At 41.1% G+C, this 20,016-nt stretch overlaps 1 protein-coding gene across 1 annotated transcript in view; it reads left to right on the top strand.

Annotated features, from left to right (window-relative positions):
• The window catches only part of LOC117299566 (sacsin-like), a 43,400-nt gene extending 29,152 nt beyond the window's left edge, over positions 1-14,248 (top strand). The window contains exons 4-5 of the mRNA XM_033783116.1: positions 649-907; positions 1,650-14,248. Coding sequence (XP_033639007.1) covers positions 649-907; positions 1,650-14,248 — 12,858 coding nt within the window. The remainder of the gene's footprint in view (positions 1-648; positions 908-1,649) is intronic.
• The last annotated feature ends 5,768 nt before the right edge of the window (positions 14,249-20,016 follow it).

Below are 20,016 nucleotides of genomic sequence, written 5' to 3'. Positions count from 1 at the left end.
GCCCTCTGCAAAATGAAAACATCATTGCACTTCAACATGTTCGGATACTAATAATAATGGCTTCTTATATGGCGGTCAGGTCCGTCACGCAGTGACGCTTTTGGCGCTCCAACTGTATACATTAACCCGAATCCTCGTAATGACGTAACCCGAGAGGATAGGAACGGAGCCCTCCAAAGTGTAATGCCACTGTACACATAACTATGGTGATTTTACGAAGCTGTTAAGCAGAAAATACTGCTTGGCAAATTTAATCCAACTTCATATTCAAACATTGAGCGAGGCACCAGTTGCAATTACAATGTTATTTTAATCGATTTTTTGCTGGAATAACCAGTATTATGTTAAGCAAGTTTTTCTGTGCTTAGAAAGATGTTATGTTTACAGATTTTATAAAAAAATGAATCTTAGTGCTTTTTGAAATCGGCACCAAGTCTCTTATTGTCTCTGGTTGGTTGCCAGGAGCAGAACGACATGATCAGTAGCCAAATGTTTTAAGTAAAACGTTTCAACTATTCTTAAAGCGGCACTGTATCTATTACACACAAAACAGAGATGTTTATGATTTCACAGTATATTGTATTATTGTATTATAGTTATATACTAAAGTGGAACATTTTACTCTAATATTTATACATAACTATATAGGAACTGGTGCAGAATGCAGATGATGCCGGTGCCACCAATGTGATCTTTCTCTTTGATCAAACTGATCACCCAACTCAGAGACTTTGGTCTGAGAGTCTAAACAATGTTCAAGGGGCAGCTCTGTATGCGTACAACGACGCTAAGTTTACCGACAAAGACTGGACGAGTATACAGAATCCTTCGCAGAGCGGGAAAATTGACGATCTGGCGAAGGTTGGACGGTTCGGACTGGGCTTCATCTCAGTTTACCACCTCACAGGTATTTATTTCTCACGTATACATCTTTGGCTGGGGAGTTTTCGTTTTCGACGACGGATGTTTCTGCGACGGAGACATCATAACCGTCGCAGAACCATAGCGTCCTCGAGAAAAAAATCCCTAGTATACCATTTCCGTAAACGTATGCATTTTTTATGGTCACTAACTAAGTCAAACTAATGGACGAAACAAAATCTCCCACACGTAAAACTCTATATATGGTTGGGACCATTGGTCCCGGAAGTTCGAATACGCGCGACGCGCGCGAGACTTGCACAAAACTAAACTGAGAGTACAGTGGGGAGTTATAGAACGGTTAGGCCGTAGACAGATAATATGTCTTCATTTGTGCCTGCTTGTATTGTAACCATAGTCACCTCGACTACTCCCAGTTTTTGCGTGATGTTTATTCGGGGTTAAACCCCTCACTGATAAAATCCATGGATTCACTCAGGCTTCGAACTTCATACACTGAAAAAACTTGGGTGTTAAATTGATTCTCGACAAGGTGTTAACTTCAGCAACGGTTTGTAATGGTCTAAATTATACCATGTTGGTGTTGTCACCTATAGATACCAGGTAGTTTTTTTGCAGTGTATACCTTTCAAAATCTTGTTTTGTCTTTTTAATAATTTTACTACTCTCTGTATTTTGGTGTGGTTGCCTTCAGTTTACTATAGTCTTCACCATTACCATGGCGCTTAGAAACGTATGTATAACTGTTTGTTGTTATTACTCCCCAGATTTGCCGAGCATCCTAAGTGGGGACACCATTGGATACTTGGACCCGCTGGAGCATTACTTCAGCTATGACCCTCACACAGGAAAGACATACGAGGGTAAGGTTGGTCAGAGCTGGAAAATTTCCTCCAAGCTTTTGAACGATTTTCCTCATCAGTTTACTCCTTACTTACAAGAAATATTTAATTGTAATGAATCAAATTTTGAGAATGGTTCGTTCAATGGTACAATATTCCGTTTTCCGTTGAGACGGGAGAAATCTAAACTCAGCGAGTCTTTGTTTGATGACGAGAACAGGGTGCATGAACTATTCAGTTCATTTGAAACCGATGCAGAGATATCCTTACTGTTTCTTAAGTACGTAAAATCAATATCTGTGTACGAAAAGGGTCCAGATGATGAGACAGCGAAGCTTAACTTCAAGATTGAGGTCCCCGTAGAAGACAGGCCTGAGATGCATTCTAACGTACAGGCTTTCCTAACTAAGATTCCAGAGAATAAAGACTTCCGCACTCTAAGCTGTTTTCGGATTCACAAACAGACCGTCCCAGACGAGGTTGACACAGTAAGTAGGTATACAACACTGAATGCACTGAGAACAGAAGACGCATCAAGTGACCTTCGAGAGCTTATCAACGATGGCGAACTGAAGTTACTTCCATGGATGGGAATATCGTTCAGATCAAGCTCATCCATCGAGGATAGCTCTCCAGATGGCCGTACTTTCTGTTTTCTACCATTACCCGAGAGTGAACAAACTGGCCTACCTGTCCACGTCCATGGATATTTCGGACTCGGTGACAACCGTCGCGGCATTAAATGGCCAGATAAAGAGTCTCTTCACGACAAGAAAGCTCAGTGGAACATGCTGTTGGTAGCAGAAGTATTTCCAAAGGTTTATGCAGAGCTCATATTGGCTGTAATTGCAAGAAGCCAGGAAACTACAAGCCCGATGACGTCCGAGGAGGTGTATAATGCATGGCCAACTCCATCAAGTATAAAAGAAGAGTGGATTGACAGTGTCAAAAAATCCCTACAACTACTAGCAGAGGAGACGATTTTCTATTCAGATCATGAAGGAGGAAGATGGATGAAGTCAAGTGAAGTCTACATTGATACCGAAGACGACCCTTTATTTGCAGAAGTCCTTAGGCATAAGCAACATCCAGTTACTAGACTCCCAAACCATGTTACTGACTCCCTCCGCTGGGCAAATGTGGGTTTTCGGGAAGTAACACCACAAGTTGTAAGAGATAGTATCCGTGGTGATCCTTTGGATTTCATTTCACCTAAGGAAAAGATGCAGCTCCTGAGGTATGTCACTAGAGACACGGTAGCTGATCTATCCCGCTTGACTCTACTTCCTTTACAAGATGGGACATTTGTACCGTTCTGCTCGTCAGCATCCACGGTGTACATTGCCAGCAGAGAGCATCCAAGTGTTCTCATTCCAAACACAGGTACAAGGCTTGCTGCGAATGATATGCCGAAAGAGTTAGAAGCTACCGAGGCGCTGACAAACAGTCAGCTGAAACTCCTACAGGCTGATGATATAGCTCCACTGCTTAGAGAAATACTTCCAAGCAATTGGATAGAAGGGACAGATGAGGTGAAGCTGCAGTGGACTCCCGGATGCAACCATCATCCACCTGCTACCTGGTTAGATGAAATGTGGAAGTGGTTAACGCAGAACCTTGCCACAATTCAACTTCAAGACTTCGAAGGTATTCCACTTATACCCATGGAACACAATAAACACATAACCAAACTCCTGAGAAATACAATGATTTTCCACAAAGAGGCGGGAACACCTGGTAGTTCTAATGAATGCCTGTCGGAAAGTGGCTGCTCATTCCTGGAATCTTTTGGGGTAGTTGTTTTAAGGCATGAGTTGCCTTCATACATTACGAGTCACCCACAACTTGGTAGATTTATTCAATCCCCTAACCCTGAAGGAGTAATGGCTGTTCTAGAGGAATTTGCTGTAAAGGTTGACCTCAAAGAACATGTGGAAAAGGCAAACACAAACATCAAAGATGAACTTCAACGACTGCTGTCTCAACTGCGGCAAATACCGTCCGAACAAAAGATCATACTCAGAGGGTTGCCCATCTTCAACGGAAGCGATGGAGACTATACATCGGCAAATTCTTGTGAGAGGGCTGTTCCAAGTAGTTTTCAAGAGATACCAGTGAAAACCCTACGACAGAATCGTCTCATCTTGAAAGACAGCTTGGACAATTTTGCGAACATTTTAGACATACACAAGGATTCTGTTCACGAGCTTCTCGAGGAGAACGTCTTACCTGCTGTGTCTGCTAGATTCTACACTGATAGTGAATCTGAAGAGATCATGACGTGGGTCTTGGAGAGACCAGAATATAACAGTCTGGTTAGCAATCTGCCGTTTATACCTACTTCAGGAAATCAAGAATTGTCGAGTCCAGTCGAACTGTATGAACCTACTGATGAGCTGCGTGTGGTATTTCGAGACAGGCCAGTCTTTCCCACCGGTGTTTATTCCCGGGATAGGCTCGTTGGTTTCCTTAAACAGATTGGTTTGAAGAAAGACTCCGAGGTGACCTCAAAGGAAGTGATGGAGGTTGCAAAAGTCCTGTCGGAGGGCGAAACAATCGTAGATAGGGAACGAGCAGTAGCTCTGTTGCAACATGTCAATCGCTTTCCTCATCTTCTTTCTAAAAGAGTAACAAGCGACGGTGTAACAAAGCCTTTGTTCAAGGTCATGGAAGAGCTGGCTTGGGTACCATGTGAATCATCGCCACCGCTTCATTACCCTGTTTCGGCAGGATGGTTTGGGAAATCCAACAAACTGTACCTCCCTCAACAAATAAGCTTGATTGAAACAGCTAAGTTACAAGGCTCTGTCGTAGCCCTTATCAGCATGCAAGACATGAAGCAAGACTTACTTCAGTTATTCGGCTGGAGTAGAGACTTGATCCCCGATGAAGACAAAAACGTTGAAGCAGCAGTGCGCCATCTGAAGAACGTTACCGACAACTTCAGCTCAACGGAGGAGACGTTTACTATTTCTAACACAGTATCAAGTATTTATGAGTATCTTGGTAAGGCATCAGCACCAACATTGAAACGTCTATTTGATAAATATGTCGGTGACTCTCAACCATGGGTGTGGCACGGCTCTGGATTCACAACTCCGGACAAAGCAGCTTTAAGTATAGGGACTTTAGGTGTAAGTTTAGCTCCCTATCTACATATTATACCTGAGGCTATGCTGAAGCACAGAGCTTTCTTAGAAACAATGGATGTCCAGCAGACCTTCCAAGAAAGTGCCTTGTGCACTGTTCTTGACAGTGTTAAGCAGAAACGTGACGGTCAAGTAAACATACACAGAACAGAACTCGAGGCTGACTTAAATCTTGTTTGCAACATCCTGAGGTACATTGCAACCTTAGAAAGGTTTGACGCTAAAAGCTCAACGATCCTAGTACCTTGTAGGACACCAAAAGAGAGCAATATTCTCCTCATGGTTCCTGCTTCAGATTGTTTGTATGTGGATGAAGAGAGACTTGCAAGACAGTTATATGAGGAAGGATTGCAAGACGACTTGGACAAGCAAGTCATTCATGAGCAAGTATCAAATGACCTGGCTAAACGTTTAGGGCTAGACCCTCTCAGTCACTTCATTGCACCAGTGGAAGCCTTGGAGTACGACATGGCAGGTCCTCACGAGACAACAGTTAATGCCATCAAACGCAACTTGGATATGTACAAAGAAGGTGTTGGGATCTTTAAGGAGATGATTCAGAATGCTGACGATGCCGGAGCCACTGAGGTAAAATTCCTCATCGACTGGCGCAAAAATGAAGAAACTGCAAACAATCTTCTGAGTGACGGAATGAAAGCTTGCCATGGACCATCGATCTGGGCTTACAATAACGCACGCTTCTCTAATGATGACATCAAGAATATATGCAGCATAGCAGCACAAAGCAAAAAACACCAGCTAGATAAGATTGGGAGGTTTGGATTAGGGTTCACGTCTGTTTATCATCTCACAGACGTTCCTAGCATTGTCAGCGGTCCGTATGTCCTGATCTGTGATCCTAGAACTACACATCTTGGTTCCCGTGTACAGCCTGGACAGCCAGGTATTAAATTAGATCTATCAAACACACGGCATCGACGAACGTTGAAATCGTATCCGAACCAGTTCCATCCTTACAACGGTATCTTTGGCTGTGACATGCACGAGTCAACGGAAGGATTCGCAGATACTCTAATTCGTTTACCGCTACGAACGGAGAGCGGAGCTACACAAGAACAAAACCAACTGTCGCACCGCTTCTACGACACCAAGGAACAGGTTGAGCCACTTTTGGAGTCACTGAAGCGATCATCAGACACTCTGCTTCTCTTCACTCAAAACGTGGTCCATGTCAGTGTCGAGGAACTGCAATCCAATGATATAAGAGACATAAGAAATATCATATCTGTCAAAGTTGAGCGTGTCTTACAATTGCCCCGTTCGGTAGGAGGTCAAGACGGTGATATGAGTACTGAGCGTAAGCTCCTTAATGCAACTTCATCGGCTATGAGGAACCCTGCCACGGCGGTCCCAGAGACAACCATGGTTGTGAAGGTCTCCCAGGAGGCATCAGAAGACCACATGACGATAGAGCCTCAGAAGGAAGTCTTGCACTTCATCATTAGTTCCTGCATGGAAAATGGGGAAATCCTAACCATGGCTAGGTCCGATGAAGGTTTAAGATCATGTGTTCTTCCTTGTGGGGGTGTTGCTGCGGAGTTAGTGTTGAGAGATGGGATCCTTGTACCTAAATGTGTTGATGGGAAAGCTTTCAGCTACCTGCCACTCGATGTCTCCACAGGTCTACCCTTTCATGTTAATGGTAACTTTCTGCTGCAACCGAATCGTCGGCAGTTGTGGAGCAAGCCTTCCTCATCAAGTGGGGAGTTTGAATCCATGTGGAATGAATGCTTCATAAAGTCTGTGTTGTGCCGTGCACTCTTAAATCTTCTCAAAGATCTCCAAGAATTGCAAGACCAACACCAGGTCGATGCTCAAGTTTTCCAGAGATTGTGGCCAACTAAAAGCAGATGCGAGACTGACTTTCAAACTCTTGTTGGCGCGTACTATTCAGCTATTGTGCGTTCCGGAAATCCTCCTACAGTGGTGTACGTTAACAGCCAGTGGGTTACAGTGCATGACTGCTTCTTCACTAAATGGAAACACAACGACCCCGAAGACTTACGATCAAGCATAAAGTCTGTCTTAACCAAGAAGATGCATCCAAAGACTTGGGTCAAGCTGGATTCAGATGTGGTCTCCAGCATAAAGAAGTTGCCTGAAAACAACTACTTTTTTGACAACACCTACGACGTGCATCGTTTTCTGAAGGAGGTTTTCTTTCCAATTTTGTCATCAGGTATTCGCATTGAACCATTTGATCGCGACAAAATCATATTGTATGTTCTTGACCTTCGCCTTGGTGAAGAAAAAGGAAAACAGTATGATACCTCTTTGAGAGATACTCGTTCCATCCCGGTATCTCCAAGAGGTGAAGTCATTGTGCAGCCAAAAATGCTGGTCAACCCACGCACATCGATTGGGTCTCTGTTCAGTGAAGCAGACTCCAGGTTTCCTTATGGTGATGAATACCGCAACGGAAATCGGCTCCTATCATTGGAACAGCTTGGTATGGAATCACAAGATCTTTGTTGGGAAGATATTTGTGAGAGAGCAGAGTCAATGGTGATGGATGAAGGGAGAAGTAAAATTCTTCTGAAACTGATAGACAAGAAATTGAGGCAAGGAGAAGTTCCTACTTTAGAGCAAAAGAGACGAATCAGAGAGGCCCAACTCCTTCCTGTTTTTCAGAAGCCAGAATTGTTTCCTCTGGAATGGCACGACGTCGGCACTGAATTCATGCCAGCAAATTCTATGTACGAGTGCAAACACGTCGACCTAATTGGATCCGTACACCCGTTATTGGATGAAGCGAGATTGGGACCCGAAGCTATGAACGAGACTGTCAAAATATTTCTTGGCTTTAAAGAGAAAAAAGTCAAGGTAAACGATGTCATCAAACAGCTTGCAAGGTTGATTACAACTCAGGTAACACATGAGTCATCTTCAATCGCCCATAACATCTACACCTTTCTTCAGCACACAATATGCGTTTGTGATGATGATCACATAGATGTTGCTGAGGAATACATAAGTGATTTCAATCATCTGTGTACATTAGGATTTGTTCTGTGTGAAGGAGAATTCAGAGAGTGCAAACAGATTGCCTTCAACTACAAAGGCAGGAGTGGACCGTACCTCTTTTCAAAACCTCCTATGTTATCCCAGTTCAGCAATCTCCTAAAGGTGTGTGGGGTGAAAGACAACTTCGATCTCGAGGACTACGTTGAGACCTTGCAGTATCTAAAAGCAACATATGGAGAAGCTTGTCTGCCGGATGAGGCGTTCAGAGCAGCAAAGGATATGATAGTTGAAATTGTAGCAAGATTGGTCAACCCTCTCGATGAAACGGACCAGAAACCAAATTGTCTTCAAAATGGAAAAGTGTTTGTGCCAGACAACGCAGGTGTCTTGCGGAAGCCATCCGAGTTGACGTTTAACGATATGCCCTGGGAGGACGACGATACACAAGAAGTTTACACCCATCCAGATGTTACATACAAACATGCCAAAGCTCTTGGTATCGCGACAGCAAGAGAGAAAGGGTATGACAAATTCTCTTCTTGCAGTGGTTTTGAAAGTGACTTTGGGCAGGTCGAGGAGCTGACAGATCGCTTGCGGAACATACTCAGGGACTATCCAAATGTTTCTGATGTATTGAAGGAGCTGCTGCAAAATTCTGACGATGCTGGGGCAACAGAAATACATTTTGTCTACGATCCCCGCAAACATAGTGCACAGAAAATAATATCTGACTCATGGGCTAAAATTCAGACACTTCCAGCCATGTGTGTGTACAACAACAGACCATTCAGTGAAGCAGACATCAAAGGCATTCAAAAGGTAGGAATTGGCGGGAAGAGAGACGATATCGCAACAACTGGGCGATTCGGCATTGGCTTTAATTCCGTGTATCATCTTACTGACTGCCCGAGCTTCCTGAGCAGTAAGGATACATTGTGTGTGTTTGATCCACTCTTGAAATACGCACCTAGAGCAAGGAAAGAATCACCAGGACAGCAGTTTCAAACCCGTGAAGAATTCAGGAAGAAGTTTCCGGACATGCTAAGTGGTTTCCTGGAGGATTTTGATGAGTTCAGTGGGTCTGAGGGAACAATGTTCCGCCTACCACTGAGATCAACAGAATCAGCGATATCAGGAGAGGTTTTCTCAGGCCAGGTGGTCGAGGAGTTGCTCAAAGGCTTCGAAAAGGTGTCCATGGAAGCCCTTCTCTTTTTGAACAACATCAAGAAGATCTCTATATCATGTGTTGATGAACAAACGCATACACTGGATACGAAGTACGTGATCAGTGCAGAACTGACTGACCAAGACCAGAAGCATCGCGAGGAACTTGTTAAGCATCTCAAGGATTTTAAGAATACTCCATGTCAAGATGTCCAATCGATGTGTCGTGTGTATCGCTTACTGATCCAGGATACCAGGGAGTCCAAGCAAACATGGTTAGTTTCACAGATGCTCGGTTTCCATGGTCTACCTCCTGAAGAAAACTTTCAATTATCATCTGCAACCAGTTTGAAGAAGCCTCTTCCACGTGGGGGAGTAGCAGCACTCATCAGTGAGGGTGTCATACAACCAAAGTACAAAGCATACTGTTTCCTTCCTTTGCCAATACATACCCAATTGCCCGTACATGTAAATGGGATGTTTGAGTTGGACTCATCCAGGAAAAACCTTAAAAAGGGTGACTTCTACACTGGCAGTCCAATCCTCAAATGGAACAGTCAACTCATCAAGTATGTGATTGCTCCTGCCTATGCTGAACTGCTTCTCCAAGCAGGCCGGAATATACTCAACAAAGCTGAAGACAGAAGTCAATACAAAGACCCATTTGCTTTTTATGATGAACTCTTTCCAAAACACTTAGTAAAGCTACGTGATGAATGGGAGCTGCTCGCCAAGGAAACACTTTCCCTAATTGGGAGGGAAAATCGAAAGGTTCTACCAGTAGCTCGTCGAAAGGAACAATATCTTGATGTTACATGGCACCATCCGAACAGCAACTCGAGTGCAACATTCTTTGATCGCCTGAACAGGAACGAAGCTGCTGACGCCCTGCGATCGTTTTTGCTTCGCGTTGGGTTTAATCTTCTTAAAAGCTCCTCTGAACTCTGCAAAGCATTCAATGAATGTGGAGTCAAAGCTGAATTCGTATCCTCGAAAGTAGTGGTAAAGCACATGTCAACTGAATCAGTTGTTTCGCCAAGTTTACCAGCTCCTCTGGAAGAGACAGCATTTGAAGGCTTAGTGACCTTTAAGGTGGTATTTAAATACTGCCTTGACGGAATCACACACCCAACGCAGCTAGAAGGTCTGCCTTTCCGACTCGCGAATGATTGCAGTTTGGACGTGGTCAAACAGGATAATGGACTGTACGTATCGTCACATTGGAGGGTTCTGCCCAGCCTTAAGAATCTGTTTGTGCATGATCAACTGGTTGAGATGTGCACTGAATGGTTTCGGAAGAACAGATCAACTTCCCCGACACCATACTCAACAGGTGTCTTTAAGAAGTTTACTATATTTGAGTTATCCAGGCATTTGGGAAGGCACCTTCCTGGGGAGTGGCATGAGTGTAACCATCACGTTGACTGGACACCGAATATAAACGGACACCCTACAGAGGAATGGCTAAAGACACTATGGACGTTCATATGCAGTGATGAGAGGTCCGACACCTGCCTCGAGCCAATCGAAAGATGGCCAATTTTACCCACAACTTCTGGAAAATTGGTGCCACCGAGATTATCGAAGAGAAGCCTGCTCTTCATGACGAAATATCCTACTCGTTTCACCTTTGATATCCCAAATCGGACGAACATCATCATTATCTTGCGTAAATTAGGTTTACCAGAAGTTAACTTGAAAGGTGTGACTGATTGTGAACAGTATACCCCGACAAGTTTGTTGAATAATTACTTAGCACGACTGGACAGTCAAGGGGATGTTCTCAACGTTATACAACATGCACAAGAGAAGGGTGGATTTGTTTGTGATATCCCACAATCAGATTGCACAAGCCTACTCCGGTATTTCCAAGAAGCCTGGTCGAAATCTCTCTTATTCCAATCATCACTCTCACATGAGAACTTCAAGACGATCAAGTCATTACCGATTTTCATCTTATCAGGTGGTGCCGGAACTACTGATCTACATCACTCGAAAAACTACCACAGAACTGACGGATATGCGTTACTGATGGTTGAGGCGAAGATTTGGATGGGTCACACGAACTGTGTGTTTATACAACCGGACCATGCGTTGAATCTCATCTACGACAAGCTTGGCATCGTTGACATCAAACATGCTGATGTTTACTTAAAGTATATACTGCCAAGTTTCAAAGTGCTAAGTCTGGAAGCTCAAAAAAAACACATGTCAAATATCAAAGCCAAGTTGCGGTATCATGTAACAGACAACGAATACCAAGCCATTCTGATCAAACTTTCCAGTCTAGAGTTCATCAAAGACATGGAACAAAATCTCAGAAGAGCAGATTGTTTTTATGACCCATCTAATCCTGTCTTCAAAGCCATGGTTGACAAGAACGACCATCTACCTGAACAAATGGCAGAAATGAAGGATTTCTTAGCAGAAATTGGCCTCAACGTTGACGTTACCGCACCATTGTTCATTGGGTTTGCGAAGGAAGTCGAGCTCAGAGCCAGGAATATGACCGACAGTCAAATTAAATCTCTCGGGAATGATTCAACGCTTCTCACCGAGGAACTCAAGCACAGTGAAGATCTTCAAGACAATCAAAGTTTCCTAAGAGAGGTTGCACAGATCAAATTCATTCCTCCCAATCCTATCAAGCCGGAACTCACTGATATTCATCCAGCTTTCTCAGAGTCTGGTGATATTAACACGGACAGGGTACATTTCATCGCATATAAAGGATCTGTACCTAATCGGCACTGTGAGCTAGTCTGGTCAGTAGCCAATCTTCTCCCTAGGCACACCATACCTACGAACCGCACGTTCAAAGGAGAGAGGATACATCTTCACGGTTGCCTGGGTATAGAGGACAGTTTGGATCCTCAAAAGGTTGTTACACACATCCAAAATGTATGTTTAAGAATGGAGCAAAGAAATGTCACCCACAAGGAAGACCAAGTGGCACCCAAAGTGAGGGAGACATTGAAAGCTGTCATGATCAAGATACTGCACTATCTGCAAAAAAATGTTGAAACGCATGTTGAATATTTCAAGCGTAATTTGCAGCAAACACCAATCTGCTTAGTCGCATCTGGAACCATGCTTGTCCGAGTGAATCAGCTTGTGTATGAGTTGAAGGAGGATCACGGGAACCTCCTGTGCCCATACTTGTTTAAAGTCCCAATGAAAGAATTGTCAGAATTTTATTCGGTACTTAAAATTCTTGGAGCTCAAGACCAATGTTCGTTTGATCAATTTGCCGGAGTATTGTCGACCCTACAAAGACAATACGGTGATGAGAAAGTAGGTCCAAATGAAGAAAACACTGCATTATGCGCCATGTCTTTGATGTTTCAACTGCTTGCTGAGAAAAAGGAGAAATGTACACGAGATATATCAATCTCTGAGCTGTTCTTACTTAGTTCAGACATTGATTTAAGAAAGACGTCGGATCTCTGTTATGCAGAGCCTCATATAATGAAACAACTGCATAAATCAACAAATAAGAAGTTTGTGGTTCCTCTTACACGATGCGGAATTGCTGAAAATGAGGATAGATACTATATCGAGCTTCTGCCGGAGCAACTTCGTCCTAAGAATATAGGGGATAGTTTGACCGAAAAACCTTTGGAGTCGTGTAGCTGCCTCCAAGGGACGGATTGTGCTTATCTAACCCACATCAAACTGTTGCTCAATTCAGAGGAGATGACCCAGGTGCTGCTGCGACTGATACAGCATCAATTAAAACCCAAAAGCCCATCAAAAGAAACCGAGGATTCTATACGAAAGCTACGAAGCTATGACAAGATTATCTGCAAAATGAATTTGGAAGTTGGACTGTATGACACCGAAGAGAATTTTGTCGGCCAGCGGAACAGCTCCAGGAAAGCGTTCTTTGACCGTAACACTAGCGTAATGCTCTTGCTGCACCACGAGTTGCCATTTCTAGCAAGGCACGTAAAAACAACATTCAAACAAATTGCTGAGTGTTGTAATGACTTCCTTGGTCGTTTGCTTAACGAAAAAAATGTAGGTCACCTTCAAACTGTTTTGGCATCCGACAGCCCAAACGAAATGAATGACACACTTAGTGCAGACTGTAACATTCCAGAATATGGAATCGTTACCCAGGAACAAGAGGATGAGCATTCACCAGGTAAGATTGTACCTCGTGATATGAAACATTTGCTAGACCAGGACCCTTATAACATGTTCAAAGAGAATGAGGTAGTGGGTTTCGAGAGAAACATAGCCCTACCACTAATTGATCATTCCCAATCAAGATTATCATCCCGAGACAACTTTACGGAGATCGTTTATGCAGTCATCATTAAACAAACTGATAAGTTATCGGGCCTGGACAAACACTATCGCATTGACATCGGTGAAGACGCTCATATTGACGTATCTGTCGTAAAACTGTACAAGTTCATACCGCCTGAGAAAGCAGCCGACACAACAGATAGAAAACTTCCGGGCTCTCCGGAGCAGGACAACGAACAGATCAAGAGGGAGGTCGCTGAGGCCTTCACTCTGTCAGAATATGAAAGGCAGACAGCCATTCGTCGTCTTTATCGAAAATGGCATCCCGATAAGAACCTTGGGGAAGACAGTCGGGCAACGCAAGCATTTCAGTTTCTCAAACAGCAAATTAGCAGTCATGATTCAACATCTCACTACAGTCAACATTTTTCACACTGGGAGGCAGAGGCCACGAGAAGCTATGAAGACGAGACTTATTATCGTAAACGTTACAGACATCGGTATCGAAACGGAAGGAGTAAGTATGGTTTACCATTCTCTTTCATAAGGGAAACCCCTGACCCAGTTAAGGCCTGGATTTGGTTCCTACAGGCTAAGGAGCATTTTAGCACAGCTCAAGCAACAAGTCACATTCAACCAGTTCCAGGGAAACAATGGATAGCTTTTCAAATACACCAAGCTGCTGAGCTAGCCCTCAAAGCCGCGCAGTACAGCCTTACTGGACGACCTGATACGGACTGTCATGAACTGATGCATCTTGCATGGAAAGTGTGCTCTCACAGGGAGGTGCACTCCAATGACCTCGTGGACCGAGTATACGAACTGAACAGACTTGATTGTCATTTTAGCAAACCAAGATATCCTGAAATCTGGCAGACCAGTGGACAAGTATTCACTGACTTCTGCACTAAGAAAGCTTTCGAGGTGTGTGAGAAATTGTTTATACTTGTCAGAGACATTATCGGCACATAGTTATTCTAAATCTATACTGTGAATGCGGAGAGCGGAAGCCCATGGGTTTCATATTGCCTGCCCCTCTGCTTCCATCATAAACACTACATGACCTGTCCCAAATTTCATGAAGCTGTTTATGCAGAAAATACTGCTGGACAAATTTCTTTGCCACGCCAAGCTTGAGCCGGAAACCAGCCACAACAATGACAACTAAATACTATTTTGGGCTGGTATTGCCTGTTTGTGCTAAGCAATACTATTCTGTGGTTAGCGATTTTTCGTGCTTACAGGCTTTATATAAAAAAAATTACCCAGGGCCCAGTTTCATACCGCTGCTTAACAGTAAGCAAATTTTCGTGCCAACTGCAGCGAAACGTAATCTGTTTTGTTTGTTAAAGGCGAGGACACTTAATATTGGTAATTACTTAAAATAACTACCCCCTTTTAGTTCCATGTTGGTAATTGCTGTGTATTTGTAACGTAGGCATACAGGACTACACCCACTTTATTATGGCTTCAATAGTATCTGAATCCCATAATTATAAATGGAGGTAGATTGTCTTGTGACAGACAATAAAGAAGAAAGTGTAAAGTGTTATATGTGTTAGGTTATTGTAACAAAGGCTTCGCTCTCTTAATTAACGTTGGCTTCCACATTATCAATATCCAAAATGAAGGTATAATTTCTAAGGATATACGAAGACGAACGAATAATATGGTACTGCAGAGGGGTCCAATTTAGAAGCAGAGCTTGTATAGGCACGGGTCCCTATAAGGACTACATTATTTTTGCACTGAGACAAAGAATAACAATTACAACTTAAAAGGTGAACCAAATTCGAGTCGTGCATTATACTTGAACACTGTTAAAGGCAGTGGACACTACTGGTAACTACTCAAAACAATTATCGGCATAAAACCTTACTTGGTAACGAGTAATGGGGAGAGGTTGATAATACAAAACATTGTGAGAAACGGCTCCCTCTGAAGTGATATGGTTTTCGAGAAAGAAGTAATTTTCCACGAATTTGATTTCGAGACCTCATATTAAGAATTTGAGGTCTCGAAATCAAGCAGCTGAAAGCACACAACACCGTCTGACATGGGTGTTTTTTCTTTCATAGTTATCTCGCAACTTCGACGACCAATTGAGCTCAAATTTTCACAGGTTTATTATTTTAGCATATGTTGCGATACACCAAGTGAGAAGACTGGTCTTTGACAATTACCAATAGTGTCCACTGTCTTTAAACGGTTAGATAATCGATTGTTTGATTAATGTAGACTTTGATATAGTTAAGATTTGACGTGTGGTCACCCCCCCCCCCCCCCCCCCCCCCGTTCAATTTTGTTAAGAGATGATAGAAACTTTGATATTCTTTTGGTGTGTGCTGAACTATTGGATAATTTAAAAAAAATTGTTTGATGATGTAAAGACTTATTGATATAATTAAGAATTGACGTGTGTTATATTTTGGTCATGTTCTATACTATTGTTCGATGACAGAAACTTTGATATTCTTTAGATTTTTGTTAAACTGTTGGATAATCAATTGTGTGATGCTGTAAAGACTTTCATACATCAAAAAGATTTGACGTGTGTTGTATTCCCCCTGTTCAATTTTGTAAGATGACAGAAACTTTGATATTCTTTTGATGTTTGCTAAACTATTGGATACTATAAAATAACATTGTGCGATGATGTAAATACTTATTGATATATATAGTTAAGATTTGACGTGCGTTATATCTTTCTCCTGTTCTATAAATACTATTGTTGGATGATAGAAACTTTGATATTCTTTAGATGCTTGTTAAACTGTTGGATAATAAATTGTGTGATGATGTAAAGACTTTCATATTGTTAAGATTTGACGTGTGTTGTATTTCCCTCATGTTCAATAATTTGTTTGTTCGATGAAAGAAACGTTGATATTCTTTTGATGTTTGCTAAACTATTGGATAGCCAATATTTTTCGATGATGTAGAGACTTCGATACTGTTAAGAATTGACGTGTGTTATATTTCTCTCATGTTCTATAAATACAATTGTGGGATGACAGAAACACTGATGTTTCCTAAACTATTTGATAATCAAAATTGTTTAATGATAGAGACTTTGATAAGATTTTACGTGTGTTGTATTTCTCTCCTGTTCAATTAATACTTTTGTTCGATGACAGAAATGATGATGTTATTTTGATTTTTGCTAAACTGTTGAATAATTATTGTTTGGTGAAGATGTAAACTTTGATATTGTTAAGATTCGACAACGTGTTTGTTGTCTTCATTCCTAATTATTTTATAAATAGTGTTGGAAAAGCAAAGAGCCTGATACTCTTAAAGTATTTATGCCATTTGTCTCATCTGTTGGATATCTAATTGTTGGATGGTTTAAACTTCGAAATTATGTGTTGGTTGGAAAAACAGATTTTATAACTGCCTGTTGTCTAATTGTTTGGATGCAGTCGACTTTGTTTATGTTTTTAAAATTTGACAATTGATAATTTGACAAACGATTGATGTGGTAGGCCTATCCCATGTTGCATTGCTGATGAAGTACAATCGATCGTATACTTTGTTGTATAAGAGTACATTTTGTCTAAATAATAATAATAATATGGAAGTCTTATATAGCGCACGTATCTATCAAACAAGGTACTCAAGGCGCTGAGATACAAACTTACAGAAAGATGGGTTATTGCAGTGATGGATTCTGATCTTTGATTTTCTTTAGTACATAGTGTTAACAAAAACATTTCATAAACTACAATTTTGTTAATAAATATGTTTTTGTGGTTAAGACATTTTTCGAAAATATAATCGACTGAGCAACACTAAGATTTAGAAGAGTTACTATCGTTAGTAAGCCTATTCAAGTTATACAAAAAAATCAGAGCATGACTTTGTGTGGATTTTAAGGTTTTTTAAATTGATCACCACATTTCGAAGATGTAAATTTTCAAGGCAAGTTTCAAATATTCCTGCAAGGTACATTAGTTGATATAAGGGATATTTTGTTATTTTGTTATTGAATTGATTGTGTATAAGTCTGTTTTTACTGTACTGTAGGCCTATGTGGGGAAAAATTTGTAGATTTTGGTGCATTGATCTCAATATAATAGGATATGATCTGTTGCATTATGACGTTACATGCTAGAACAGCGTCCTCGCTGAGATTATAAAAGAAGACAGAGAGAGTTATATTACTGAATAACGATCAAATACCTTATGCATTTATAACGTCATCTTGAGTGGTGGGGGCCATCGCCTAGAGGTCAAAAAGATGTTGTCTATTGGCCAATTATGTGCACTGCGCGTACAAATCTGCACGTTTCCATTGTTTCAACATCAGTTTACCTCTAAGAGCAAGTCGACCATTGGTTGATCTTTTGCCTGGTACCCAGGATGTATTGAATGCATAGGTAACCAGGCACTCGAACATGGTCCGTGATGGCAGCTGGATGACGTCAATGCAAGGTCCATTAAACCAAACTTAATCACTATGATGTAATTGATTACTATGCTTTAAAAGAGCAGCAACAAATTAATATATTGCTTAACTAAGCTTCAAATCTAGATGGAAATGTATAGCTTCATGGTTGTGTAAGTCAGTACTTACTTCTTGAACAAATAGTTGACCCAATCAATACTGTTGACTTTGAGAGTTGTAATACTGTGTCAACAGTATTTGCACGGGGGCTGGGGAATAGCATTCAAACAATGTTTTGAAGGACACACAGTTATTGAATGGGTTTAGACGAACATAGGTGCAAACTAGAACCCATAATGTTTCTGACCCATTATGTTGTTGTATTTACACTTAACACTAAACAACTAAAGTTATAAATATATTATTCTATACAGGACCCTATACTTTTTCGAAAGCAAAGACTGCTTTGTACCAAAACAGAAGTGTTAAAAATAATGTGCAAACTAATTATTCCAATCTCATGAAGAGGTCGAGTTCGCTCCTGAGCTTATTGGTTATCATAATCTAAAACAATAAAGCATCACCATTGTTGCAATAGCTAAAACCATTTAATCTTGAAATATTTTTCTTCAATATGGCGTAGCCGTAAGTTACAAATATTCGAAAGTTTTAATTAATTTACTTAAGGGTGGTAAACTTTTGTTTTTGTTGTGTTATTTTAAATGTGTAGTTTGTAGCTAGTGTTGAAAAAAAATTGTGAACACGAACGGCTTTGGTGTACAATGTGTAGGAGGCAATCAAATTACCATTGGAATTAAATGCTGAACAATCATAGAAATTATGAATCAATCAAGTTTCGCAATACTGTTGATATGCCTATTTTGTTTTAAATTGTTTTAATGATTTTTTTCCCCGATTAATGCATGTCTTATAGTCGGGTTGCCAACCCCCCCCTCCCCACATCCCATTACCACTTTCACCCCGTGTATTATAAACTCTATGATTTAAACCCATCATTGGCCGAGAGTTGTGCGCAGCGCTTACACGCGTACGTATCCATTGTTCGACCTCTGTACAACGGACAATGTGTGGAATTGGGTCAATGGGATAATCACAGAAGTATGTCCACAATAATAATCAAGTTTCCATACCGCATACATTATTTCAACATACAAAAAGAAGACAGCAACGAGTAGTCTGCAATACATGCTTTCTCTCTGTTTTATTAGCAAAATTATACATACAGCGTATTGCAAGGCTTATAATAAGCACCTTGAGCATAAGGCCACCGTTTAAAATGAACCCAATTATCATCAAGAAGACAGCTAAAATTAATGTATAAAATTAAACTATTCCACTTTAACATTAAGCGTTTTTCAGAGGACAGTGTTAGAAATTTCACCAAAAAAAAATGCAAATGGGAAATGACCTCAACTCAAATAGGCCTAAAATACTGTACAGTTAAGCCCGGTTCATACTTCCTAGCCTGCAAATGCTTCGTGCGATGCGAATTTCATTGCCTCACAAAGGGACATGGAGCGCGTACCGATTGTTGTATCACCGAAATTCGCTTCGCATTCGCATTCGCAGGAAGTATGAACCGGGCTTTACTATTGGTGTGACTGGTACCCCACTCATTTATTGCTTAGCGAAAGATGTTGCCAAGCAGAATTTTCTGCTAAACAGCTTTACGAAATTGGGCTCTGGTTTATTCATAGCCAAACAATAATAGGCCTTCTAAGTACTTGGAAATACACAACACTAATGACAGTTTAAAATTAATCGAATCAAATGCTAAAAAACATCAAAGAAAATCATAAATAAAACGGGTTCCTTTAGGCGTATTGCCACTACATTGATGAACTAATTTGAGATTGTAAAAGAAAAATGTTTCGCAATGGATTATAGCCTATGAAACTATGAAAAATTTTTATAATATCAACAGCTCCCCATAGCTTTCTCCGAAGTAAGTAGTTAATATGATAATAATTTTGCATCGGGGATAGAGAATAATCATTTTGGCATTTACCCATTATACCCCGATGTGTATACTCGGTACTTACACGAGTTCTGTGAAAAACATCACAGGCATATTACTCGGATGGGATTCGAACCACACACCCTTTTACAATTCTAGAGAAGTGTAATACCAACTATACCAATAATAGTTTCACCGCAATGCTTTTACAAAATCAATTAGTAGAACAGTATAAAGGCATTTCGCACGATTCGCTTCTCAAAAACCATATTTACAATTCAAGGGAAACTAACGGGGAAAAAATCGGTAATTAAGATTTGTTAAGCCAAACACTTTTCAGTTGTCAAGAATGAATTCAGTGTAAATTTTTAGTTG

The sequence above is a fragment of the Asterias rubens genome, chromosome 14 (genome assembly GCF_902459465.1).
Source record: "Asterias rubens chromosome 14, eAstRub1.3, whole genome shotgun sequence".
NCBI classification, from domain to species: Eukaryota; Metazoa; Echinodermata; class Asteroidea; order Forcipulatida; family Asteriidae; genus Asterias; species Asterias rubens.
Note: the sequence above shows the minus strand (reverse complement) of the source record. Positions and strands in the feature narration are given on the sequence as shown.